This window comes from Alosa alosa, chromosome 18, assembly GCF_017589495.1.
Source record: "Alosa alosa isolate M-15738 ecotype Scorff River chromosome 18, AALO_Geno_1.1, whole genome shotgun sequence".
NCBI lineage: Eukaryota > Metazoa > Chordata > Actinopteri > Clupeiformes > Clupeidae > Alosa > Alosa alosa.
The window spans coordinates 2,114,640-2,139,639 of NC_063206.1; the positions used below are offsets into that span (position 1 = coordinate 2,114,640).

Below are 25,000 nucleotides of genomic sequence, written 5' to 3' on the forward strand. Positions count from 1 at the left end.
AAGCCAAAAAAGACCTAAACTGAACTAAACGCCCATGTCATTTGATATTTCATCCAGTTAGAGAACGAGAGTCTACGAGCAAAGCATGACTATTTTGGACGTTTGGATTAAAATGCCTCTTCCTAACCGATCATGTAGGGCACTCGCGCAGGGGCGCCTTTCCTCTCCGTTGTCTCGCATTGTTAAATAATTGAGAACTTCTGAATTTCAGATCTGACACCGGCAATTGCCCCCAGGGAGCGAGCGCATGCAAGCGCAATCACACGAACTAAACAAAGTCTCGTGAGCCCCCCTGCCGGTCACGAGCAGTACTAGCAGTGACTGGTGCGCCACTGCCACATGAAACTGTATTTGCAGCATTAGATTAGATTCATCTTTATTATCATTGTGCAGAGTACAAGTACAAGCCAACGAAATGCAGTTTGCGTCTAACCTGAAGTCCAAAAAAGCAGAAAAGTGCAATGTGAAAGTATAGACAGGTGGTGAATATAGGCAGGACAAAAAATATAGTGCAGTGTAGTATGCAGTTGGTTTACAGAAGGTGGTTTATAAATGAGATATAAATATTTGCAGTGTATTAATACTGTGCTAATTTGCAGTTATGCCACTTTATAGCCTACGAGCAGAACCTATAACCTATGGATGTAGCAAATATATCCCAAGTCAGTATCAAACTATCATAAACGTTAGCACATAATTTCAGGTGCAGTTAATTGTTCCATTGCATTACATGTATTTTAATACACTGGTGATAGGCCCTACTGATATCGAGCATATGGAAGCTTCTTTAGGGTATACCTAAAGAATACCCTAAAGACCTAGTGAAGACGAGACTATGGTGACGAAAGGGTTGTGGTCTCTTTTGAACTCACACAGGATGTGGTGTAAACCCGAAACAGCGTCTACTCTGCCTTCAAAGTGCCTCATTTGAAAAACGTCTTGTGTTTTTGAAAGAGTTCCTTCTTGGTGGTTGATTTCAAGAATTGCCTGGTTTTGGAAACCATGAAAAGGATATGTAGACTATGCTAATTTTAAAATATAGGCTAGGAATAATTATATAAAGTAGGCCTAGGCTATTCGATACCTAACATGACTCGCCAGAAAGGCCTAATTATAGCCTATATAGGATAGGGCTCGGTGTTTGATGCATGATGACCTACTGATGTTGGAAAATGTGTCAGGTCGTTAGGACAACTTTCAGAAGTTCGGAGGTTAGTTGGCTAATAGATTATGGCGTGAGTTAAACGTCGTTGCAAGGCCAGCCCTGCCTTGCAGCACTAGACCAAGGTGGTTTTAAAGTGTTGACTCACAGGAAATCAACTTGCAGAGTCGAGAAGGCGTTCTGTGACATGGAGGCCTGGTATCTGCTCTGTCTCTGCATCTCGGCTGCTTTGTGTTCACTGGGTAAGTCAGTCACGGCAAACTTTGCAAAGTTGTTTTTGTGTGTCCTTTGGCATCACAAATGTGATTTAATGGTGTATTTCTAAATATGTGGATGTATAGCCTAGTGACCTGACAGGAACATTACACTTCACAGTAGTTTAGGCTGCTGCGTTTTGTTTGCTTTAAAACGTGTTCCAAAATCCTAGCTGCCAAAACAATCAACTGATGATCTGAGGGGTATTTCACAAAGGCAGAATTAAGACATCCAAGATAAGTGAGAAAGCGAGGTTTGACATAGCGTGGTCTGGTCATCCTAGCTAAACTCGTTTCACTAACGCCAATCCAAGATGAGTAGGAGCAACTATGTCAAGCCAGGTGTAAGTAATTCAGGATGTGTGCGCGTTCTCGTTTCTGCTCCAAAATGCCCACGGTTGGAATAAAAAAGACGCGGAAAATAGCATCATTCACACAAAGTGAACAACCGCTTTTGATAAAGACTAACAATGAAGTAAAGTTGTACTTTTTGGAATGGGGAATCATGGCTATGTCTATAAAAACAGCGGGAGTAGGCGTGGTAGACCAACTGCAAATTTTTGTGCAAATTTACGTATGCACCCACGTGTGAGTGCTTTCTTGTCTCGGCACGCAACGTCATTAAGAAAGCGCTTGCCTCTGCAAAGATGCACATAGTATGATGTACCTTAATATTATAGTTGAAAATACCTCCAAGAACTTGCCCCTCCACTTCCAATCAACTACAGTAGGCTATTCATCAAACGCCTATCAATAACATAAGCAAACAAAGAGTACCAAGGCCTATGTTAATAATTATAAGGCTATCACAATTAAAATAATAACTATATGATAGTAGGCAGACAATCTGTTTTGTTTTGCGAGCAAATACATTTAGCAAATAGTTTATAAATGGAATAAAGCTCCTTAAAAATTAGCACGGAGGTCTGATGTGAATGACAGCTAGCTGAACCAATAACACGACATAATTACCATTAGAATTAACTTAGCTTGGCTGTGAGCCTGGTCGGGACCAGGCTAGGTGCAGAGAATAAATCCCCATGGTAATTTATGGGCCATCTCTTTTGTGAAACCAAGTCAAGGCTAAATTCATCCAGGATAACCTAAAAATCCAAGCTTAATCCCTTATCTAGGTTTTGTGAAATACCCCTCTGGTGTCTAACTTTCAGGAAAGATGATAAATGCGTTAGCCTAATGTAATGTAATAATGATGAGTGAATTCTAAGATCATTAATATGATACCGTAAAACTTCAAATAATCGCCGAGTCCCTAAGAGACGCCTGTCTCTTTTAAACGCCTGGCGTGGCTACAGGTTTGGGTTAAAGGCCGGTCTCCAGTTGAGGCCTGGTCTGTTTTTTAGTTTCGGGTTGTATTTAATGTTCTAAAACCCGTCAGATCGTCTGTTTAAAGATTCGCAATGACACGAAACCGTTACAGAAAGGAGGTTACAGCAGTGTGAATTAGATGTTGCACGTCGTTACAAGCCGTCGCAAAGCATTCACATGTCTGGTCACAGTTGCAAGGTTTTAGAATGTTGCATCAAGTTGCTGCTCATCTCGTTGCGAATCTTGGGTGTGATTTGGGCTTAAGTAGCCTATAGCACAGACTGCGCACGTTATGATTAGATGGCATTAAAAGACTGCGGTGGGGAAAAGCTAGAGTTCCAAATTGTATAACTTTTTTTCCAATATGAACTATGCCTATATGTCCGACTTCGTCATCGTTCAATTCATCCCTTGTGTTAATTTGCGGATAGGCCGATGGTAAGCTTGTTTTTATGCTGGCAACAAAACCAGAACGGTTCGCGAACGTTATTCTTTACTCTAAATGCCATGGCGATTAAGAGAAAGAAGTCAGAAAAGGAATTTATCTTAGACTAGGCTATATCAGAGCCCGTCTACGGACATTCTCTGGCTATATAACCTACTGAAATAGGTTAATGATGTAAAGTCAAGTGCGCTTCTATGGGACTGGTGTGTGCGCGCACAGTTTTTATTGATGAGTCGGAGTGGCAAGTGCTGCGCATAGTTGCAGTGGAATGTGGCTGCCCAGGGCATTATAAAACTTCTCACTCTTAGACCTACTCATACACGGCGGTGAAATGGCGTATTTATCTGTCTAAATTCGAATCATATTGTAGCGTCGGCGCAGAAAGACAGTATTAGCGTTCTCCCGCGAAAAGCATGCTGGGATACGAGAGCGAACATTTGGGGGGTTTATGGTGTTTTCTGTTAAGTTATAAGTGTGAAGTTAGTGTCTTTAGTGTAACATGTTTCCCTTTTAGTTTCCCCTCATGTGTGTTCCTTTTTGTGTGGGGGGCTGGACCTCCCCTGTTGGTGTAGTGTGTGTGTGTGTGTGTCTTTTTGATCTGCCCTGTGTGCATTGAGATCTGTGTCTGTGTCCCTGCCCTCGTTCTCAGTAATATCATTTGCTCTGAACAACTCTTGGCGTCCTGAAACCTTCAAACTATAGAATATGCTAGGCTAGGGTAGGAATTGTCGGACATCCATGATTATTTTGTTAATCAGCACCCCTGGCAAAAATATGTTCCTGTGCGCCTGGAAGTAGGCTATGCTTTGAATGTAGACTGTTGTCAAATTTGGCAAATACAAAACGGGAGAAACAGTATGGTTCATGCTCTCTCATGCTGTTTCATGAAACATTAAGCACGTTCCACTTTTGCATAAATAATTCCGGTTTTGGTCAGGGCTGATAATGCAACTGTATTTGACAAAGGACCGTTATAGGCTATTTGCTAGTGACAAAATATGAGCTTTCAGTGTGATACGATCTCTCTGTAGATTACGTTTAATTAAAACGTGTTTCATCTGTTCTGGCTATCCCCGCTATTTGGATCTTATTGTATCTCATTCAATGAACAACATCTCAACACTAAATGAATGATGATCTGTAATTGCCATCAGATAGCCTAGTCATATAGGTAGACATTCAGTGTGTTTGAAATAATTAATTCGATAATATTTTCTAATATTTTCTTACATCTCTGTTTTTTGTTTCTTAGATAAATTCACAGTTAAAGGGCCTGGTCCGGGAGCTCTTCGTAACATCAGCGAGAATGACCCAGGGGTGCAGAAGGCCGTGCTGTCGGGCACCAATGCCTTCAACAACCAGTCCAACGACGCGTTTCTCTTCAAGGCCTCCGCCATAGACAGCGCTCAGAGACAGGTCAGATGGGAGCCTGAGGACCCCACTCTAAATAAAGGGCAACGCGCACATTACAAAGCTAATTTAATAACTCAGACAAACTTATTTGCTAATTTAATACCACAAGGGCAAGATCCCAAGTGCATACATTGCTGGGTCACTTAGCAGTGTTAGCATGACCATAGCAGACCCTGTCTATGTGGGTTTGATTTTCACTTAAGTAGTCTGTACAGCCATTGTGACAGACAGTACTATCTGAATCGGCATCACCATTCATCACTATGCATCACAATACATCACTATGCATCACAATACATCACTATGCATCACAATACATCACTATGCATCACCATACATCCTCCTTGTGTCCTGGCAGGTTGTGAAGGGGATTAAATATTTCCTGGAGGTGGAGATCTCACGCACCGTATGCCGGAAGTCAAGCCCGGACACTGACCTGGCCAACTGCAGGTTCCAGCCCAAGGGGCAGCTTCAGCAGGTGCGTCTGGTGCAGAGTAGTGGACTTCACTGCTAATGGAGTAGAATAGTGGACTAGAGTAGTGGACTAGTGGGACCAGAGTAGTGGACTAGAGTAGTGGACTAGTGGGACTAGAGTAGTGGACTAGAGTAGTGGACTAGAATAGTGGACTTCACTGCTAATGGATTAGAGTAGTGGACTAGTGGGACTAGAGTAGTGGACTAGAGTAGTGGATTAGAGTAGTGGACTAGTGGGACTAGAGTAGTGGACTAGAATAGTGGACTTCACTGCTAATGGACTAGAGTAGTGGACTAGTGGGACTAGTGTAGTGGACTAGAGTAGTGGACTAGTGGGACTAGAGTAGTGGACTAGTGGGACTAGAGTAGTGGACTAGAGTAGTGGATTAGAGTAGTGGAACTGATAGAACAAGAGGAACCGTGGAACTGATAGAACAAGAGGAACCGTGGAACTGATGGATAGGATATGATTGGTGGAACAGATAGAGTTGATGTTGATGATGAGTGAGAAAAGTGTGCTTAGTACACTGATACGGAACTTTTAAGTTACTATGAGTGGCAGTGAGAAAGGGAGACACGAGGATCAATGAGAATGGGTTCAGTGTAACAGAGAAACACTGCTTGCTCCACGGTACACTCTGACATAAACCAGATGTACCATGGAGCAAGCAGAGTTTCTATTCTGTTAACTCTGAAGTTGTTCTGCAAAATAGCACCTGCTGTATGCTCCTCCAAGGCTTGCATGCTCCTCTATCTGCTGTGCATCAGTGAGAAAGGAAAAGATGAAGCAAGATTAGTAGACTAATGAGGTGACTAGATGTTGCACAGGGAGCGGCATTTTTTTTTTTTTTAAACCCTTTGCTAGCGTGAGTTTAGTTTTGGTTTTGCTTTGGTTTGTTTTGGTAATTGTGTGAGCTGTCGCACGTACACTGTGTGGCTGCATCTCTGATTAAAGGAGATTACCGGCAATTTTTCTGATAGATGGGGGGGGGTCACATGGAGGCTCATGAACATGCCCCCAGAGTGTAGCACTGTAACTGCCCCATGTTCATGCCCCCAGAGTGTAGCACTGTAGCTGCCCCATAAACATGCCCCCAGAGTGTAGTGCTGTAGCTGCCTCATGTTAATGCCCCCAGAGTGTAGCGCTGTAGCTGCCCCATGTTCATGCCCCCAGAGTGTAGCGCTGTAGCTGCCCCATGAACATGCCCCCAGAGTGTAGCGCTGTAGCTGCCCCATGTTTATAACCCCAGAGTGTAGCACTGTAGCTGCCCCATGTTCATGCCCCCAGAGTGCAGCGCTGTAGCTGCCCCATGTTCATGCCCCCAGAGTGCAGCACTGTAGCTGCCCCATGTTTATAACCCCAGAGTGTAGCACTGTAGCTGCCCCATGTTCATGCCCCCAGAGTGCAGCGCTGTAGCTGCCCCATGTTCATGCCCCCAGAGTGCAGCGCTGTAGATGCCCCATGTTCATGCCCCCAGAGTGCAGCGCTGTAGCTGCCCCATGAACATGCCCCCAGAGTGCAGCACTGTAGCTGCCCCATGAACATGCCCCCAGAGTGCAGCACTGTAGCTGCCTGGCAGCGCTCTTTTAAGTGTTCACATTTCAACCAAGTGATGTTGTTGCATGCTGTTATACTGTGTGAACTGCTTGTGCTGTATTGTGTTGGCTCTTGTGTTAGTTATTGTGTGAATGATGGCTGTTGGCTTTTGTGTTAGTTATTGTGTGAATGATGGCTGTTGGCTCTTGTGTTAGTTATGTGAATGATGGCTGTTGGCTCTTGTGTTAGTTATTGTGTGAATGATGGCTGTTGGCTCTTGTGTTTGTTATTGTGTGAATGATGGCTGTTGGTTCCTGAATGTGTCAGTGCTCAGGTCCAACACTGGGAACCCACAGGCCCGGTATCTCAGTGTGGGTATTAACGTGTGTGTGTGTGTCTTTTTCAGACCTTCCTCTGTAACTTCCAAGTGTGGTCCATACCTTGGCTTGAGAAGATGACCACCACATATTTCTTCTGCCGACCCTCAGATGACTTACCTCTGTCCCCCCTTTGGGCCCATCACCAGCCCTCACCCCAGATCAGTACTGACTGATACAGACACCAAACACCACTAGCCCTCACCCCAGATCAGTACTGACTGATACCAAACACCACTAGCCCTCACCCCAGATCAGCACTGACTGATACAGACACCACCAGCCCTCACCCCAGATCAGTACTGACTGATACAGACACCAAACACCACTAGCCCTCACCCCAGATCATTACTGACTGATACAGACACCAAACACCACTAGCCCTCACCCCAGATCATTACTGACTGATACAGACACCAAACACCACTAGCCCTCACCCCAGATCATTACTGATACAGACACCAAACACCACCAGCCCTCACCCCAGATCAGTACTGACTGATACAGACACCAAACACCACTAGCCCTCACCCCAGATCATTACTGACTGATACAGACACCAAACACCACTAGCCCTCACCCCAGATCATTACTGATACAGACACCAAACACCACCAGCCCTCACCCCAGATCATTACTGACTTATACAGACACCCAACACAATACCATATGCACATTTATGTGTTATAGTGGAGAATGTCAGTTGGTCTGTTGCTCATCAATAAAGGAAGGAATTGAATTGAATTGGATTGTCTGCATCTTTCTGCATGATTAGCAACACTGCATGGAGCCGTTCTGGTAGTAGGCCTACAGTGGTGCAATTTCTCTCAGGATGTTGGGTATAGGTAGGAGGGTATGCTCTGAGCCAATCCCTAGACCAGTAACAAGTCCAGATGGGGCTCTCTCAGGAAGTTGGCTATACTCTGAGGAAAAGCCCTGGGTTCTTATTGTGCACCTAATCGGCCATACTGCAGGAACTAAATGATTCAGGAGCTGAGGGGGGGGGGGGGTGGAGTGCTGTGGGGTGGGGTGTGTAGAGCAGCATTTCTCAAAGTGTGATCCGGGGACCACTGGTGGTCCGCGAGCAGACATGGTAAAATATAATATAGATGTATAATCTAGGTGAGTTGTTTGCAATATTGAACCAACTTCTATGTACATCCAAACAGTTCTACAACACTGCCTATATAAGCTACGCCACTTTAGGGGATGTGCAGGCCCAGTGTGGTGAAGCTGCTGTTGGAGGGGATGTGCAGGCCCAGTGTGGTGAAGCTGCTGTGTTTAAGGGACATCGGGGATGTGACTTAGAGAAGAAGAAGGAGTTCCAGTGACACAGCATAAAGCATTGCAGTTTATTAACCACAACCAATTACCAGTATGTACAAGTCATCACAACTCAAGAACTGAATTTAAAACAAAACACACTCACACACATTGTTTGAACAGATACAATGTTGGCATAAGCAGAAACAGCTGGTTCACCAGCACAAATATAAACAGCTGAAACAGAACTGCTTGGCTCCTCAGGTCCCCGTGCTTTACGTGGCTGTGGTAGCGTGTAGCGACACAAACAAAGAGCGCTCTGCCTTCCCACTGATGTCCTTCAGATGGGGGTGGCAGGACCTGGGAGAAGCGGCGCATCTCTATTTTCAGCAGGCGAGGACAGGAGACGGCGTGGTGCGGAGCAGTAGCATCCCTGTGCAAAACAACACCACTGACAGCGTAGAGACAGCGCTGTTCTCATGAGGCAGAAGAAGAAAACAGACAAATCCCATTAAAAACAACCCTGCTGAGGCAAGCAAGAGCCGTCTGTTCTCAGAGTCATTGACCCCCAGAGAGCCGTCTTTTCTGAGAGTCATTGACCCCCAGAGAGTCATTTCTGTGAGTGTTCAGACAGACTAAACTCAAGTGAGTCCAAGACTGAATTCCACCTGTATCACAGGTTCGAGTGAAGCCTACGTAAGGACGGATCTAACGCATCTAACGCTGAGCCTTACATCTGACCGACGGACGGACGGTACCGACACTGGACGCTATACCTGCACAAGGAGGGGGGAGCTGGTCCTGAATACAAATACTCATTTATTCCTCACCATCTGATGACCCTTAAGAGTACGGGACCCTAGGACTAGGCCTAATGATAGGCTCACCACACCAGTTTAAGAGTATGGGGCCCTAGAACTAGGCCTAACCATAGGCCCAGCACACCACACCAGCTTAACAGTATGGGGCCCTAGAACTAGGCCTAACCATAGGCCCAGCACACCACACCATCTTAAGAGTATGGGGCCCTAGAACTAGGCCTAATCACAGGCTCAGCACACCAGCTTAAGAGTATGGGGCCCTAGAACTAGGCCTAATCACAGACTCAGCACACCACACCACACCAGCTTTCAGGGTTGAAGCATTTGATGCTCATGGTTTGGCGTTAGATACACTACTCACAAAAAGTTAGGGATATCTGGCTTTCGGGTGAAATTTAATGTTTCAGTACACATGGTTCCTACGCAGTATGGAAAACCTGGAAAAGTATGGAATTTGATTTTAGTAATTCAGGTCTGGATAAGTATGGAAAAAAGAAACAAGGGTATGGAGAAATATTTGTGTTTCCAGACTATTGCATCTACAGTACTAATCTCTTCACTCAGGTCATAATGAACCATTCCTATTGGTTGACTCCTCGACTCCTACGGACTTTCCCCTAAAGATGGGAGCTGCAGCAGCAACATTTCCGGAAAGGTACTGGCTTGATGAAATTCATTCTGGACTCTCTATCCGACCACATAAAGACCTTGGGATACTTCGGTTTGGCTTTAGGGACCCTCTACTCACTACCACGTAAGTGCAATGTTTGGAACTGTAGAAGAGGTATTAAAATAGTGTTTTGTAGCAGCTTAATGACATGCCCTGGTCACTTCCAGGCTAAAGAGTTTTGACTGAAAACGGTACAATCGAACTTTCTCAAAACACATCCGAATGACATGATTTTGATGTCAACTCAACGTATCTACTCCCAATCATCCGTAAATTGATCTAAAGTGCATTTTACTCCGGATAATTCCTTTAACTGTCAGTCCACATCATCAAGATACAATTGAATGGGGGTCCTCAGAAAAAATCTCTCCCACAAGGGGACCCTGGTACCAAATCGAGAACCCCTGTTCTATGCACGTGCTCTACACCCTTGTGCACTGGTATGTTTGCATAGCTCTGCTATTTTCGGCTAAAACACTGGTAGACTTTTTTGATTTTGTAAAAGTTACCAAGACTTGGATACTGCATTATCTGATAAACTGTTATTGCAAACAAATAATACTGTTTACAGTAATTTCTGAGGCCTCTGCCAGCAGTGCACTAGTCTCCAACATATGTAGGCTATGCTGTATCTACAGAGAACTGGTTTTTCTACTGGTCTACAGAGAACTAAAAATGTGAGTGCACCTTCCAACACAGCACTTCCCCAATGAAAAGTATCCAACAATGGGCAAGTGTTTTCTGAGGGCTAACAAGTTAACAATAAACATTATTATACAGCTCCTCACAATGCTACATTAGTAGAACACTCCATTGACAATGTCTAGAATATGGTCAGAAAAATCTACCGAGATGTTTGAAAATTTGAGTATGGAAAAAGTATGGAATTTTGAAATGGAAAATGTGTAGGAACCCTGAGTACAGAAAGTAGTGAAACATTGAACTGTTGGACATGCGCATTCAAAAGTTTAGAGAAGGTCACATTAAGTTCACCTGTAAAGGTTATAGTGGAATTTAGCTTCATCCTGAAATTTCACCCGAAAGCCGAATATCCCCGACTTTTTGTGAGTAGTGTATGTGTTAAAACTTGAAAAGGGTCATAATTAGTCATCACTCTCAGCATGCCTCAGACTCTGCTTTCAGGCAGAGGGCCTGATAAGAGTTTCTCATTTGAGATGGATTTGATTATGGTCTGATATTAGAGTTTCTCATTTGAGATGGTTTTGATTATATATATATATATACTATATTATATATATATATATATTTATATATATATCTTTTTGAGTGGAGGGAAATTTGGTCTCTGCATTTAACCCAATCCTTGAATTAGTGAAACACACTCAGCACACAGTGAACACACAGTGAGGTGAAGCACACACTAATCCCGGCGCAGTGAGCTGTCTGCAACAACATCGGCACTCGGGAAGCAGTGAGGGTGCCTACTGGTTGGGGTTCGATCCGGCAACCCTCTAGTTACAAGTCTGAAGCGCTAACCAGTAGGCCACGGCTGCCCAATGGTCTGATATTAGAGCAACTTCTGCTTCCTATAGCCTCTGCTGCAATGCTGTACAATATGTTGTCCCCCCTCCCCATAAAAGCAAAGCAAAACAAAAATAAACTCAACATGAAACCACATCCTATTGCACAACTTCAGAACTGGACTCACTCATCTTGCGTCACACATCATTGCATTCTATTACGTACATAATTGGCACAGTTGAAAATGAACATAATTAACATAAAGTTTCTATTATTATTTAATATAGTTCTTTAAATCAATCCAGAACAACTGCTACAATGTAACAAGTGGTCGTTTATTATCACTGTGTATGCAGTGACAATGAAGGCAGAGAGGGTTAAAGCGGAGCGAGAGGCGCAAACGTTCGACAATTTCCGCGTTCGATTATTGCAAGGGGGAGGGGGGAAAATCCCCCTTTATGCAGACCAGAGTAAACCCTCGCTGCACTAATGTCAATGGAGACTTGTGGAATTTTACCAATAAATTGGTCATTATGTCTTTCTGGATTTGTTGAGGGTTTTTTGGAAATTTTTGTCATCTGTAAGTGTTTGGGATCATTTCAAGCCTAAAAGTGTAATTTTTTAGCGTTCGGATTTGTGATAAAATAACTTAATATCAGACCATGCTGCTGCCAGTTAGTGTCCGGTTGTTAGCATGCTAGCTATCCTCTTAGCTAAGGTAAAATTTTAAGCGAGAAGTGTAATTTCTTTGAAATGACAACTAGCTGAATAACATTACTTACATTAGTTAAAGTGGATAGTTTATACTCAAGTGAATTTGCAACAGTATATTAAGTTTAAGCGAAGTCCTTCAACTACTAGTCACTTGTTAGCGCATAGCTGTATTGCCATAGCTACTCCCATCCACTTGTATAGCATTTTTAAGTTAGCGTTAGCTAGCTAGCTAGCTAGCTTCGGTTCACATGACTAATTAAATTATTCATATCATGTCCTAAAGAATGATTCATTGGTATCATACATGATTATAGACAATAATACTGTGAACACAATTAGGTTTATCTGTTCTTATTGCTTATTAAGAGAGAAAGTTTATTTAGTGACGTAAGGTGACACTCCCACTTATGCAGACCGGAACTGTCCCGTTTTGCTCCCATAGTAACGAATTACGTTGCTCTATCTTGCTAGTAATCAAGGATCTTTGATGAAGGCTTTTGCAAGTTAGAAGCTTGTAGTGATTTAAAAAGATATAGCATGTTTCTAGAACATCAGTGCTGTACCAATCTAGAATGCTTTTGCTATCTAGAGTGTGGTAGTAATCTAGAATGTTCTAATCTAGAATGCTTTTGCTATCTAGAGGGTGGTAGTAATCTAGAATGTTCTGTTTGGAAGCAGTCCTGTGGGCTGGGCTGGGCAGAGTAATGGCCTAGTTAGAACAGGAATTGGTTGTGGCCAGTGTGCAGGATTACGCACAAACACAAGACTCTGTCTCTGTCTCCACAACACCACAGAGCCACAGGCATCCATAGTGTGGATGGAAGGACCCTTCTAATCAGGTGCTCACTAGGCTAGTGTAGGAGGCCAGTACAGACCCTTCTAATCAGGTGCTCACTAGGCTAGTGTAGGAGGCCAGTACAGACCCTTCTAATCAGGTGCTCACTAGGCTAGTGTAGGAGGCCAATCAGGATTTAGCTTATCAGCTGCAGGTCATTAGTAAAGAGGCATGTGCAGAGTTCATATATTGCATCTTATGTTTCAAAGAGTGCTCTGGTAACACTATGCTGCCTTGTGTTAAATTACATTGTCTGTGTGTGTGTGTGTGTGTGTGCTAAAATAATTGACTTGTGAGGCGGTTTTCTTTCCTGGCTGTTATAAGCCATAATTGGATGCTGTATAAAAGCTTAACTAAGGCAACCAACATGCAATATACCCACAAGGACACACACACTCAGAAACACACACACACACACACACACACCCTGCCTACACACACGCACATACACAGACTTACTCACACACACCAACGCAGACAAGTGCACAGATACACACACACACACACACACACACACACACACACACACACACCCTGCCTACACACACCTACATACACAGACTTACTCACACAGACCAACACATACATATGCAGACAAGCGCAGATACACACATACACAGATAGGCACACACACACACACACACACACACTGCACACGCACACGCACACACACAGACACACACAGACACACACAGACAGACAGACAAGTGTGCACACACACACACACAGGTCTAGTCTGTCAGACTCCCACAGGTGTGTGTTCCAGTTGTGGCCAGTGGGGTCCGGTTCAGCTGGGCTCCGTAGCCCCTCCTCCTCACACCTGGCGGAGGTCGAGTCTGCACAGGTACGGGGAGCGGAAGGAGCCCAGGTAGAGGTGGCCGTCGTGCTCGTGAGCCTCGCTGACGTAGGCCGCCACCTCGCCGTGCGGGTCGTGGAGGCTGCGCACACACACACCACTCTCGTGGAGCTCCAGCACCAGGCTGTAACGCGGCACGAACTTCAGCAGCACGTCATGGCTGAACAGCTACATGCAGGAGAGAGAGAGGGAGGAGAGAGAGAGAGAGAGAGAGAGAGAGAGAGGGAGAGAGGGAGAGAGAGAGAAGGGGACAGAGAGAGGGAGAGGGAGAGAGAGAGAGGGAGGAGAGAGAGAGAGAGAGGGAGAGGAGAGAGGAGAGAGAGAGAGAGAGAGAGAGAGAGGAGAGAGGAGAAGGGACAGAGAGAGCGAGGGAGGAGAGAGGGGGAGAGAGAGAGAGAGGGAGAGAGAGAGAAGGGATAGAGGAGAGGGAGGGAGAGGGAGAGGGACATAGAAGGACAGAGAGAGGAGGGGAGAGAGAGGGAGGAGGGAGAGGGAAGGGGGACAGAGAGGGAGGAGAGAGAGAGAGGAGAGAAGGGACAGAGAGAGGGAGGAGGGGAGAGAAGGGACAGAGAGAGGAGGGAGGAGAGAGAGAGAGAGAGAGAGAAGGGACAGAGAGAGAGGGAAGGAGAGGAGGAGAGAGGGAGAGAGGCGGAGGAGAGAGGGGGGAGGGGAGAGAGAAGGGGACAGAGAGAGGGAGAGAGAAAGGGACATAGAGAGAGAGAGATAGAGAGAGATAGAGAGAGAGAGACCTTTACATTTTCCTTCACGGCCCATAGTGACGTCATCAGCAAGAGTAATATGAAATACTTCACAGGTAATAAAAAAGCTGTTGTCCAGATTTCCACTTAAGTTATATGCTATGCTAAGCAGCTAACATGCTATGCTAACTTCAGACCTAACTCTCTCATAATATCCCTTAAGCTATATGCTATGCTTAGCAGCTAACATCAGACCTAACTCTCATAATATCACTATGACATATCTAATACAATGGTGCATTCATGACAACTAAAATCCTACGGATAGCTCCTTCAACGTTAAGTCCACATGGCTGCATAGGCCACAACAGACCCGTCAGGATGGAGACATAAACTTGACGGCCGACCTTGAAGATGAGCTTCTTGATCCAGGGCCTCTGGGACAGGAAGTCGAGCATGGAGAAGCCGGGATTGGGCCGCACGGCCGACATGGCCACCCAGTAGCCCCCGGACGAGCTGCGCCGCACGTTGTCGGGGAAACCGGGCAGGTTGTCGATGAACGTATCCATTCCTCCCTTGTTCAGGCCGGACACGTGCACTCTGCAGGAGGCCACACAACACAGCTTAGACTACACGCACCAATCACAACGCAGCTTAGACTACACGCACCAATCACAATACAGCTTAGACTACACGCACCAATCACAATGCAGCTTAGACTACACGCACCAATCACAATGCAGCTTAGACTACAAGCACCAATCAGATACTTCCTGCATATACTGTACTGTCGAATAGATGGGTAGAAATACATTGCCCAAAAAAAAAACAGCCCGATGTATACTTGGTTAAAAAGAGAGAGAGTGAGACCATAAACCAAGGCACTGAGGCACCACACACACACACACCCTCTCAAGATCAAGTGCAACACTGGAGGGGGATACTCTGTCTCCAAGTGACTGTCGGTAGAAACCGAAAGGACACTATTTATCTCTGGGACTCTAATGTGCCAAGCGGTCTCCACGACAACAGCATGCACTTCCGTTTGTGCTACATGAACCTTTAGAATGTGCTCATATTTTTACTCATCCTGGATACATAGACTCACTCTCTCTGTCTGTCTGTGTGTGTGTGTGCGCGCATAAGTGTGTCCCCATTTTCTTCTCTGCTGTCAGTTTACTGCTGACCAAAATAACACATTTCAAACACACGCAGAATGGGTGGATGTGGGAAGCCATTTCTACACTTGCCACGTTGAATTAGGCAGTTGACATTAAAATTGCATCATTCCTAAACGGGGCTCTAAAACGCTGCAGCTATTTAAAGCTCAAGAACGACCTTAGAGTTTTTTATAAAACCTTTATCACATCACAGCAGACTTGTCGACTTGTGACAATTATAAACAGATCAGTCTGTGGACAAACCATCACACATCACGCGATATACGTGAGGCAGCTTTTAAAGTTCACACTTTTGCACATCACACGATAAAGGGGAGGCAGCTTTTAGAGTTCACACTTTTGCACATCACGCGATATAGGAGAGGCAGCTTTTAGAGTTCACACTTTGGAAAGTTTTGAAAGTTTTTTCGAGACGGTGACACAAAAGCGACTGATGCCTGTTCAGCTTTGAGAATGCGCACTGACAGGGACAACTCAGATGAGCCACTCAAAGCACCTCTCACACCTCACATCTCTGTGTTAACTCACCTCTCACACCTCACATCTCTGTGTCAAAGCACCTCTCACATCTCTGTGTCAAAGCACCTCTCACACCTCACATCTCTGTGTTAACTCACCTCTCACATCTCACATCTCTGTGTTAACTCACCTCTCACACCTCACATCTCTGTGTTAACTCACCTCTCACATCTCACATCTCTGTGTTAACTCACCTCTCACACCTCACATCTCTGTGTCAAAGCACCTCTCACACCTCACATCTCTGTGTCAAAGCACCTCTCACACCTCACATCTCTGTGTTAACTCACCTCTCACACCTCACATCTCTGTGTCACACCTCACATCTCTGTGTCAAAGCACCTCACACCTCACATCCCTCACATCCCTCACATCTCTGTGTTAACCCCACCCTCTCACACCTCACATCTCTGTGTTAACTCACCTCTCACACCTCACATCTCTGTGTTAACTCACCTCTCACACCTCACATCTCTGTGTTAACTCACCTCTCACACCTCACATCTCTGTGTTAACTCACCTCTCACATCTCACATCTCTGTGTTAACTCACCTCTCACACCTCACATCTCTGTGTCAAAGCACCTCTCACACCTCACATCTCTGTGTTAACTCACCTCTCACACCTCACATCTCTGTGTCAAAGCACCTCTCACATCTCTGTGTCAAAGCACCTCTCACACCTCACATCTCTGTGTTAACCTCACCTCTCACATCTCTCGTGTTAAAGCACCTCTCACACCTCACATCTCTGTGTTAAAGCACCTCTCACACCTCACATCTCTGTGTTAACTCACCTCTCACATCTCTGTGTTAACGCACCTCTCACATCTCTGTGTTAACGCACCTCTCACACCTCACATCTCTGTGTTAACGCACCTCTCACACCTCTGTGTTAACGCACCTCTCACATCTCTGTGTTAACGCACCTCTCACATCTCTGTGTTAACGCACCTCTCACATCTCTGTGTTAACGCACCTCTCACACCTCACATCTCTGTGTTAAAGCACCTCTCACACCTCACATCTCTGTGTTAAAGCACCTCTCACACCTCACATCTCTGTGTTAACTCACCTCTCACATCTCTGTGTTAACGCACCTCTCACATCTCTGTGTGTTAACGACCTCCCTCACACCTCACATCTCTGTGTTAAAAGCACCTCTGTGTTCACACCTCACATCTCTGTGTTAACGCACCTCTCACACCTCACATCTCTGTGTTAACGCACCTCTCACATCTCTGTGTTCTCACATCTCTGTGTTAACGCGACCTCACATTCACATCTCTGTGTTAACGCACCTCTCACACCTCTGTGTTAACGCATTCTCACATCTCTGTGTTAACGACCTCTCACATCTCTGTGTGTTAACGCACCTCTCACACCTCTCTGTGTTAACGCAAGACCTCTCTCACATCTCTGTGTTAACGACAAAGCTGTGTTAACGCACCTCTCACATCTCTGTGTTAACGCACCTCTCACATCTCTGTGTTAACGCACCTCTCACACCTCTGTGTTAACGCACCTCTCACATCTCTGTGTTAACTCACCTCTCACATGCGTTAACACAGAGATGTGCCTGTTCAGCTTTGAGAATGCGCCACTGACGGGGACAACTCAGATACTTGATAAGAGACACAGAGATGTGCCTGTTCAGCTTTGAGAATGCGCACTGACAGGGACAACTCAGATGAGCCACTCAAAGCACCTCTCACACCTCACATCTCTATGTTAACTCACCTCTCACATGCGTTAACACAGAGATGTGCCTGTTCAGCTTTGAGAATGCGCCACTGACGGGGACAACTCAGATACTTGATAAGAGACACAGATGTGCCTGTTCAGCTTTGAGAATGCGCACTGACAGGGACAACTCAGATGAGGCCATCCTTAAAAATATTTTCGCTTTGTCAGAATCTCGATCGACCTCTGTCAATTTAGAACCCACCCAAATATTTATTTTTTTCCCCTTTTAGTCCGACCGACTTGTCGGGTTGTAAACTTGCAAGCACACCGCATCGATTGTTTTTTTTACTCTAAACAACCAATACAAATGCAATAAAATAATATTTCTTTTTAGTAGGCCCAAGTATTGTGAATATAAATTGCCTACATGCAAACGCGGCTCACTTAAAAACCTGTGGCGTCTCTACACCATTGGTTTTACGATGTCACACTATGGCCTACGCCTGCTTCATTCACACAAACTGATAACGCTTTTATTTGGCACGGTTCTGGAAGAACTGTGGCCAGATCTTTTCTCATCCCTTTCTCCCTAGTCTAACGGTGACCGTGGTCGGAGTATTGAAATTGGTTGTGGTCTATTCAGCATTTTCAAAAATATGGGTCCGCAAACATGGGAGACTGCTGGTCCGCTGGAGTGGAGGAAATTAGGCCCGTCCTTCATCTGATAATTTGCTGCTTAGTTGATCAAGAAAACCGCTGGATCGATTTTAAAAAAGAAAACAAACGTTTCTTAAGCATCGATGTCATTAAACATGGAGCCCTACAATTAAGTGGTGGTATGAGCATTCATTCAATGCGGTCGCGCGAGAAACTGAAACTAATCGATAACGTTGGTATCAAAGCCCGCCTCAACCTGTTGGAAGGCTATTTATTTATTTAACGAAAACTTAATAGAACGACGCTTGTTTTAGAACTTCCTTAGAAACAGAGCAGAGACTGTATAATACACTGTATAGCATTGAGTATTGTATAGTCAAATTTCAATATAACGGCCAAGAGCTATTGTAGCCTTCTTTCTGGGTACATGTAGATGAGCCTTATGACCTAAAAGTCTGCCATGACCGGCCTCAGGTCAAAGAAGTTTGAGAAAGGCTGGTCTATATAACCTGCATCAGAATGAGGTTTGCAATGGTGCGCCTGAAGGCACGGGTTGAAGACCCAGTCAGTTACGCCACGATATGCACATTTGTGTAAATTCATTCCTGCACAAAATCACCATGACCAAAATTGTACTTTTTTTTACTTTGAATCTTGAAAAAAAAATATTGACCTACCTAATGGACTCCATTTTAATTTTTTTGGCTGTTACTGCAAAACAAAAATATTTTTAAGGATGGTTTGACCCACTCAAAGCAATCACATCTCTGTGTTAACTCGACCCACTCAAAGCACCTTCATATATCACATCTCTGTGTTAACTCACCTCACATGCTAACACAGAGATGTGCCTGTTCAGCTTTGAGAATGCGCCACTGACGGGGACAACTCAGATACTTGATAAGAGACACAGAGATGTGCCTGTTCAGCTTTGAGAATGCGTACTGACAGGGACAACTCAGATGACCCACTCAAAGCACCTCTCACACCTCACATCTCTGTGTTAACTCACCTCTCACATGCGTTAACACAGAGATGTGCCTGTTCAGCTTTGAGAATGCGCCACTGACGGGGACAACTCAGATACTTGATAAGAGACACAGAGATGTGCCTGTTCAGCTTTGAGAATGCGCACTGACAGGGACAACTCAGATGACCCACTCAAAGCACCTCTCACACCTCACATCTCTGTGTTAACTCACCTTTCACATGCGTTAACACAGAGATGTGCCTGTTCAGCTTTAAGAATGCGCCACTGACAGGGACAACTCAGATGACCCACTCACAGAGGTGAAAGGGTGACGGTCATTGTGCCAAACATGATCTGTGGATCCTGGAACAATCTAGAGCAGAGGGGCTCTATTTATTCTAGCGCAGAGCATTCCTAGAGGGGCTCTATTTATTCTAGAGCAGAGCATTCCTAGAGGAGCTCCATTTATTCTAGGGCCTGGGGCTGCCTGTGCAGGGTTCAGAGGTCAAAGGTTAAAGGTGACTGCTTGAGTCTGACCTGCGGATCCTGGCCATGGTTGTCTCGGTGACAAGCACAGACTCCTCGTCAGGAAGCAGCTGGATGCCGTTGGGGAAACGCAGACCCTCCATCATCACCGACACTTGCCTGGTCACCGTGTCGTACTCCAGAACTCTACAGACACACACAGACAAACATGGACAAATACACACAAGCACATTAGATGCTTTATACAAATTAGTACCAAGTAAATGTACATGAAAGAAAGTTTGTATGTTTCTCTATCTAAATATGAAATAATGATCAATAAATACAAACTACTCTGGGGACTCCAGTGTATCATGCACCTCTCACATCCCTGTGTTAACACACCTCTCACATCCCTGTGTTAACACACCTCTCACCTCTCATATCCCTGTGTTAACACACCTCTCACATCTGTGTTCACATCTCTGTGTTAAAGCACCTCTCACACCTCACATCTCTGTGTTCACTCACCTCTCACATCTCTGTGTTAACACACCTCTTACCTCTCACATCTCTGTGTTAACGCACCTTTCACATGCGTTAACACAGAGATGTGCCTGTTCAGCTTTAAGAATGCGCCACTGACAGGGACAACTCAGATGACCCATTCAAAGAGGTGAAAGGGTGACGGTCATTGTGCCAAACATGATCTGTGGATCCTGGAACAATCTATTTATTCTAGAGCAGCATTCTAGGGGAACCTTCACATCTCTGTTTATTCTTAGAGCAGAGCATTCCTACATCCCTGGTTAACCTTCACATCTCTGTTTTAACACACCTCTGTGTTAACATCTCTGTGTTAAAGCACCTCTCACATCCCCTGTGTTAACGCACCTCTCACATCTCTGTTTTAACACACCTCTCACATCCCTGTGTTAACACACCTCTCACATCTGTGTTCACATCTCTGTGTTAAAGCACCTCTCACATCTCTGTGTTAACACACCTCTCACATCTGTGTTCACATCTCTGTGTTAAAGCACCTCTCACATCCCTGTGTTAACACACCTCTCACATCTGTGTTCACATCTCTGTGTTAAAGCACCTCTCACATCTCTGTGTTAAAGCACCTCTCACATCTCTGTGTTAAAGCACCTCTCACATCTCTGTGTTAACACACCTCTCACATCTGTGTTCACATCTCTGTGTTAACACACCTCTCACATCTGTGTTCACATCTCTGTGTTAACACACCTCTCACATCTGTGTTCACATCTCTGTGTTAAAGCACCTCTCACATCCCTGTGTTAACACACCTCTCACATCTGTGTTCACATCTCTGTGTTAAAGCACCTCTCACATCTCTGTGTTAACACACCTCTCACATCTGTGTTCACATCTCTGTGTTAACACACCTCTCACATCTGTGTTCACATCTCTGTGTTAAAGCACCTCTCACATCCCTGTGTTAACACACCTCTCACCTCTCATATCCCTGTGTTAACACACCTCTCACATCCCTGTGTTAACACACCTCTCACATCTGTGTTCACATCTCTGTGTTAACACACCTCTCACATCCCTGTGTTAACACACCTCTCACATCTGTGTTCACATCTCTGTGTTAAAGCACCTCTCACATCCCTGTGTTAACACACCTCTCACATCTGTGTTCACATCTCTGTGTTAACACACCTCTCACATCCCTGTGTTAACACACCTCTCACCTCTCATATCCCTGTGTTAACACACCTCTCACCTCTCATATCCCTGTGTTAACACACCTCTCACATCTGTGTTCACATCTCTGTGTTAACACACCTCTCACATCTGTGTTCACATCTCTGTGTTAAAGCACCTCTCACATCCCTGTGTTAACACACCTCTCACATCTGTGTTCACATCTCTGTGTTAACACACCTCTCACCTCTCATATCCCTGTGTTAACACACCTCTCACATCCCTGTGTTAACACACCTCTCACATCTGTGTTCACATCTCTGTGTTAAAGCACCTCTCACATCTCTGTGTTAAAGCACCTCTCACATCCCTGTGTTAACACACCTCTCACATCTGTGTTCACATCTCTGTGTTAACACACCTCTCACATCTGTGTTCACATCTCTGTGTTAACACACCTCTCACATCTGTGTTCACATCTCTGTGTTAACACACCTCTCACATCTGTGTTCACATCTCTGTGTTAAAGCACCTCTCACATCTGTGTTCACATCTCTGTGTTAAAGCACCTCTCACATCCCTGTGTTAACACACCTCTCACATCTGTGTTCACATCTCTGTGTTAAAGCACCTCTCACATCTCTGTGTTAAAGCACCTCTCACATCTCTGTGTTAACACACCTCTCACCTCTCATATCCCTGTGTTAACACACCTCTCACATCCCTGTGTTAACACACCTCTCACCTCTCATATCCCTGTGTTAACACACCTCTCACATCCCTGTGTTAACACACCTCTCACATCTGTGTTCACATCTCTGTGTTAACACACCTCTCACATCTGTGTTCACATCTCTGTGTTAAAGCACCTCTCACATCCCTGTGTTAACACACCTCTCACATCTGTGTTCACATCTCTGTGTTAAAGCACCTCTCACATCCCTGTGTTAACACACCTCTCACCTCTCATATCCCTGTGTTAACACACCTCTCACATCCCTGTGTTAACACACCTCTCACCTCTCATATCCCTGTGTTAACACACCTCTCACCTCTCATATCCCTGTGTTAACACACCTCTCACATCTGTGTTCACATCTCTGTGTTAAAGCACCTCTCACATCTCTGTGTTAACACACCTCTCACCTCTCATATCCCTGTGTTAACACACCTCTCACATCCCTGTGTTAACACACCTCTCACATCTGTGTTCACATCTCTGTGTTAAAGCACCTCTCACATCCCTGTGTTAACACACCTCTCACCTCTCATATCCCTGTGTTAACACACCTCTCACATCTGTGTTCACATCTCTGTGTTAAAGCACCTCTCACATCCCTGTGTTAACACACCTCTCACCTCTCATATCCCTGTGTTAACACACCTCTCACATCTGTGTTCACATCTCTGTGTTAACACACCTCTCACATCTGTGTTCACATCTCTGTGTTAAAGCACCTCTCACATCCCTGTGTTAACACACCTCTCACATCTGTGTTCACATCTCTGTGTTAAAGCACCTCTCACATCCCTGTGTTAACACACCTCTCACATCTGTGTTCACATCTCTGTGTTAACACACCTCTCACATCTGTGTTCACATCTCTGTGTTAAAGCACCTCTCACATCTCTGTGTTAACACACCTCTCACCTCTCATATCCCTGTGTTAACACACCTCTCACATCTGTGTTCACATCTCTGTGTTAACACACCTCTCACCTCTCATATCCCTGTGTTAACACACCTCTCACATCCCTGTGTTAACACACCTCTCACATCTGTGTTCACATCTCTGTGTTAACACACCTCTCACATCTGTGTTCACATCTCTGTGTTAACACACCTCTCACATCTGTGTTCACATCTCTGTGTTAAAGCACCTCTCACATCCCTGTGTTAACACACCTCTCACATCTGTGTTCACATCTCTGTGTTAAAGCACCTCTCACATCCCTGTGTTAACACACCTCTCACATCTGTGTTCACATCTCTGTGTTAACACACCTCTCACATCTGTGTTCACATCTCTGTGTTAAAGCACCTCTCACATCTCTGTGTTAAAGCACCTCTCACATCCCTGTGTTAACACACCTCTCACATCTGTGTTCACATCTCTGTGTTAAAGCACCTCTCACATCCCTGTGTTAACACACCTCTCACCTCTCATATCCCTGTGTTAACACACCTCTCACATCCCTGTGTTAACACACCTCTCACATCCCTGTGTTAACACACCTCTCACATCCCTGTGTTAACACACCTCTCACCTCTCATATCCCTGTGTTAACACACCTCTCACATCTGTGTTCACATCTCTGTGTTAAAGCACCTCTCACATCCCTGTGTTAACACACCTCTCACATCTGTGTTCACATCTCTGTGTTAACACACCTCTCACATCTGTGTTCACATCTCTGTGTTAAAGCACCTCTCACATCCCTGTGTTAACACACCTCTCACATCTGTGTTCACATCTCTGTGTTAAAGCACCTCTCACATCTCTGTGTTAAAGCACCTCTCACATCCCTGTGTTAACACACCTCTCACATCCCTGTGTTAACACACCTCTCACATCCCTGAGACTGAGATCTCGGTCACTGTGAGCTCTAGTAGCCCTGAGATCTCGGTCACTGTGAGCTCTATCAGTAGCCCTGAGACTGAGATCTCGGTCACTGTGAGCTCTATCAGTAGCCCTGAGACTATCTCGGTCCTCTTGTTCCCTGCGCTGAGTCTCACCGGCCGTCTGCAGTGGCCTCCATGATGAGCTGCAGGTAGTCCCTGCGCTGCCACCTGCTGGAGGAGTCGGTGAAGTACACCTTCCTGCCATCCTGCGTCACATCCAGGTCGTTGATGAAGGAGAGACGCTGCCCGGCAACCATCTGACTGGCCTGCACCAGCGTCGTCACGTGACCTGGATGAGGGCGGAGAGGAAGGGTGGACAGGTGATGTACATTCCACAACATGGGCCTCTGGGATGAAGGGCTGCAAACTTTAATCCGTTAATCATTAATCAGCAATATGGAAAGCAGACATTAGGAGTGTTTTAGATTAACAAATGACTTCAATCGGTTACCAAGATAGTGTTAACAGTTGACAACTAATCGATTACTAATCTATAGTTATTAGTTACTGTTAACACCATCTTGGTAACCGACAGTCTTGTGGACAAAACAATGCATTTGAGAGCATCATCGAAGGCTTTGAGAACCACTGATTGACATTTCACACTGATTGACATATCCCACTGATTGACATTTCCCACTCACTGACACTGATTGACATTTCCCACTGATTGACACTGATTGACATTTGTACTAAATGAATAACTGTACATGTGACCCCACACACTCCGGGCTCTCCCGTGTTACACAGGTACCTCACCTGTGACGGGATTGACCTCGAACAGCCCCAGGTAGGCGTCAGCCACGAACAGCGTGCCATTGGGTCCCACCCGAATGCCCAGAGGTCGTCCGCAGGTCGGCTCGTCGTCATGGGAACCTGAGGAGTTTTGGACA

At 45.2% G+C, this 25,000-nt stretch overlaps 2 protein-coding genes across 3 annotated transcripts in view; one reads left to right on the forward strand and one right to left on the reverse strand.

Annotated features, from left to right (window-relative positions):
- The first annotated feature begins 1,293 nt into the window (after positions 1 to 1,293).
- LOC125311745 (cystatin-2) lies at positions 1,294 to 7,732 on the forward strand. 2 transcript variants are annotated; one of them, XM_048270056.1, is made up of 5 exons: positions 1,294 to 1,404; positions 4,440 to 4,603; positions 4,959 to 5,078; positions 7,018 to 7,149; positions 7,284 to 7,732. In XM_048270056.1, the coding sequence occupies exons 1-5, from the start codon at positions 1,350 to 1,352 to the stop codon at positions 7,296 to 7,298; spliced, it is 486 nt and encodes a 161-aa protein (XP_048126013.1). In that variant the 5' UTR covers positions 1,294 to 1,349; the 3' UTR covers positions 7,299 to 7,732. The 2 variants fall into 2 exon arrangements, with proteins under 2 accessions (XP_048126013.1, XP_048126012.1); XM_048270055.1 differs by having other exon boundaries at positions 1,298 to 1,404; positions 7,018 to 7,732.
- A 5,699-nt stretch (positions 7,733 to 13,431) lies between these two features.
- The window catches only part of LOC125311654 (adipocyte plasma membrane associated protein), a 15,949-nt gene continuing 4,380 nt past the window's right edge, over positions 13,432 to 25,000 (reverse strand). The window contains exons 5-9 of the mRNA XM_048269917.1: positions 24,867 to 24,983; positions 24,222 to 24,396; positions 19,877 to 20,011; positions 14,735 to 14,927; positions 13,432 to 13,797 (exon numbers count right to left, since the gene is read on the reverse strand). Of these exons, the coding sequence (XP_048125874.1) occupies positions 13,588 to 13,797; positions 14,735 to 14,927; positions 19,877 to 20,011; positions 24,222 to 24,396; positions 24,867 to 24,983 (830 nt within the window). The 3' untranslated portion in view covers positions 13,432 to 13,587. The remainder of the gene's footprint in view (positions 13,798 to 14,734; positions 14,928 to 19,876; positions 20,012 to 24,221; positions 24,397 to 24,866; positions 24,984 to 25,000) is intronic.

Coding starts and splice junctions, on each gene's coding strand:
- LOC125311745 (XM_048270056.1), top strand. CDS start 1,350: ATGGAGGCCTGGTATCTGCTCTGTCTCTGCATCTCGGCTGCTTTGTGT. Junction 4,604..4,958: donor TAGACAGCGCTCAGAGACAG/GTCAGATGGGAG, acceptor GTGTCCTGGCAG/GTTGTGAAGGGGATTAAATA. Junction 5,079..7,017: donor CCAAGGGGCAGCTTCAGCAG/GTGCGTCTGGTG, acceptor TGTCTTTTTCAG/ACCTTCCTCTGTAACTTCCA.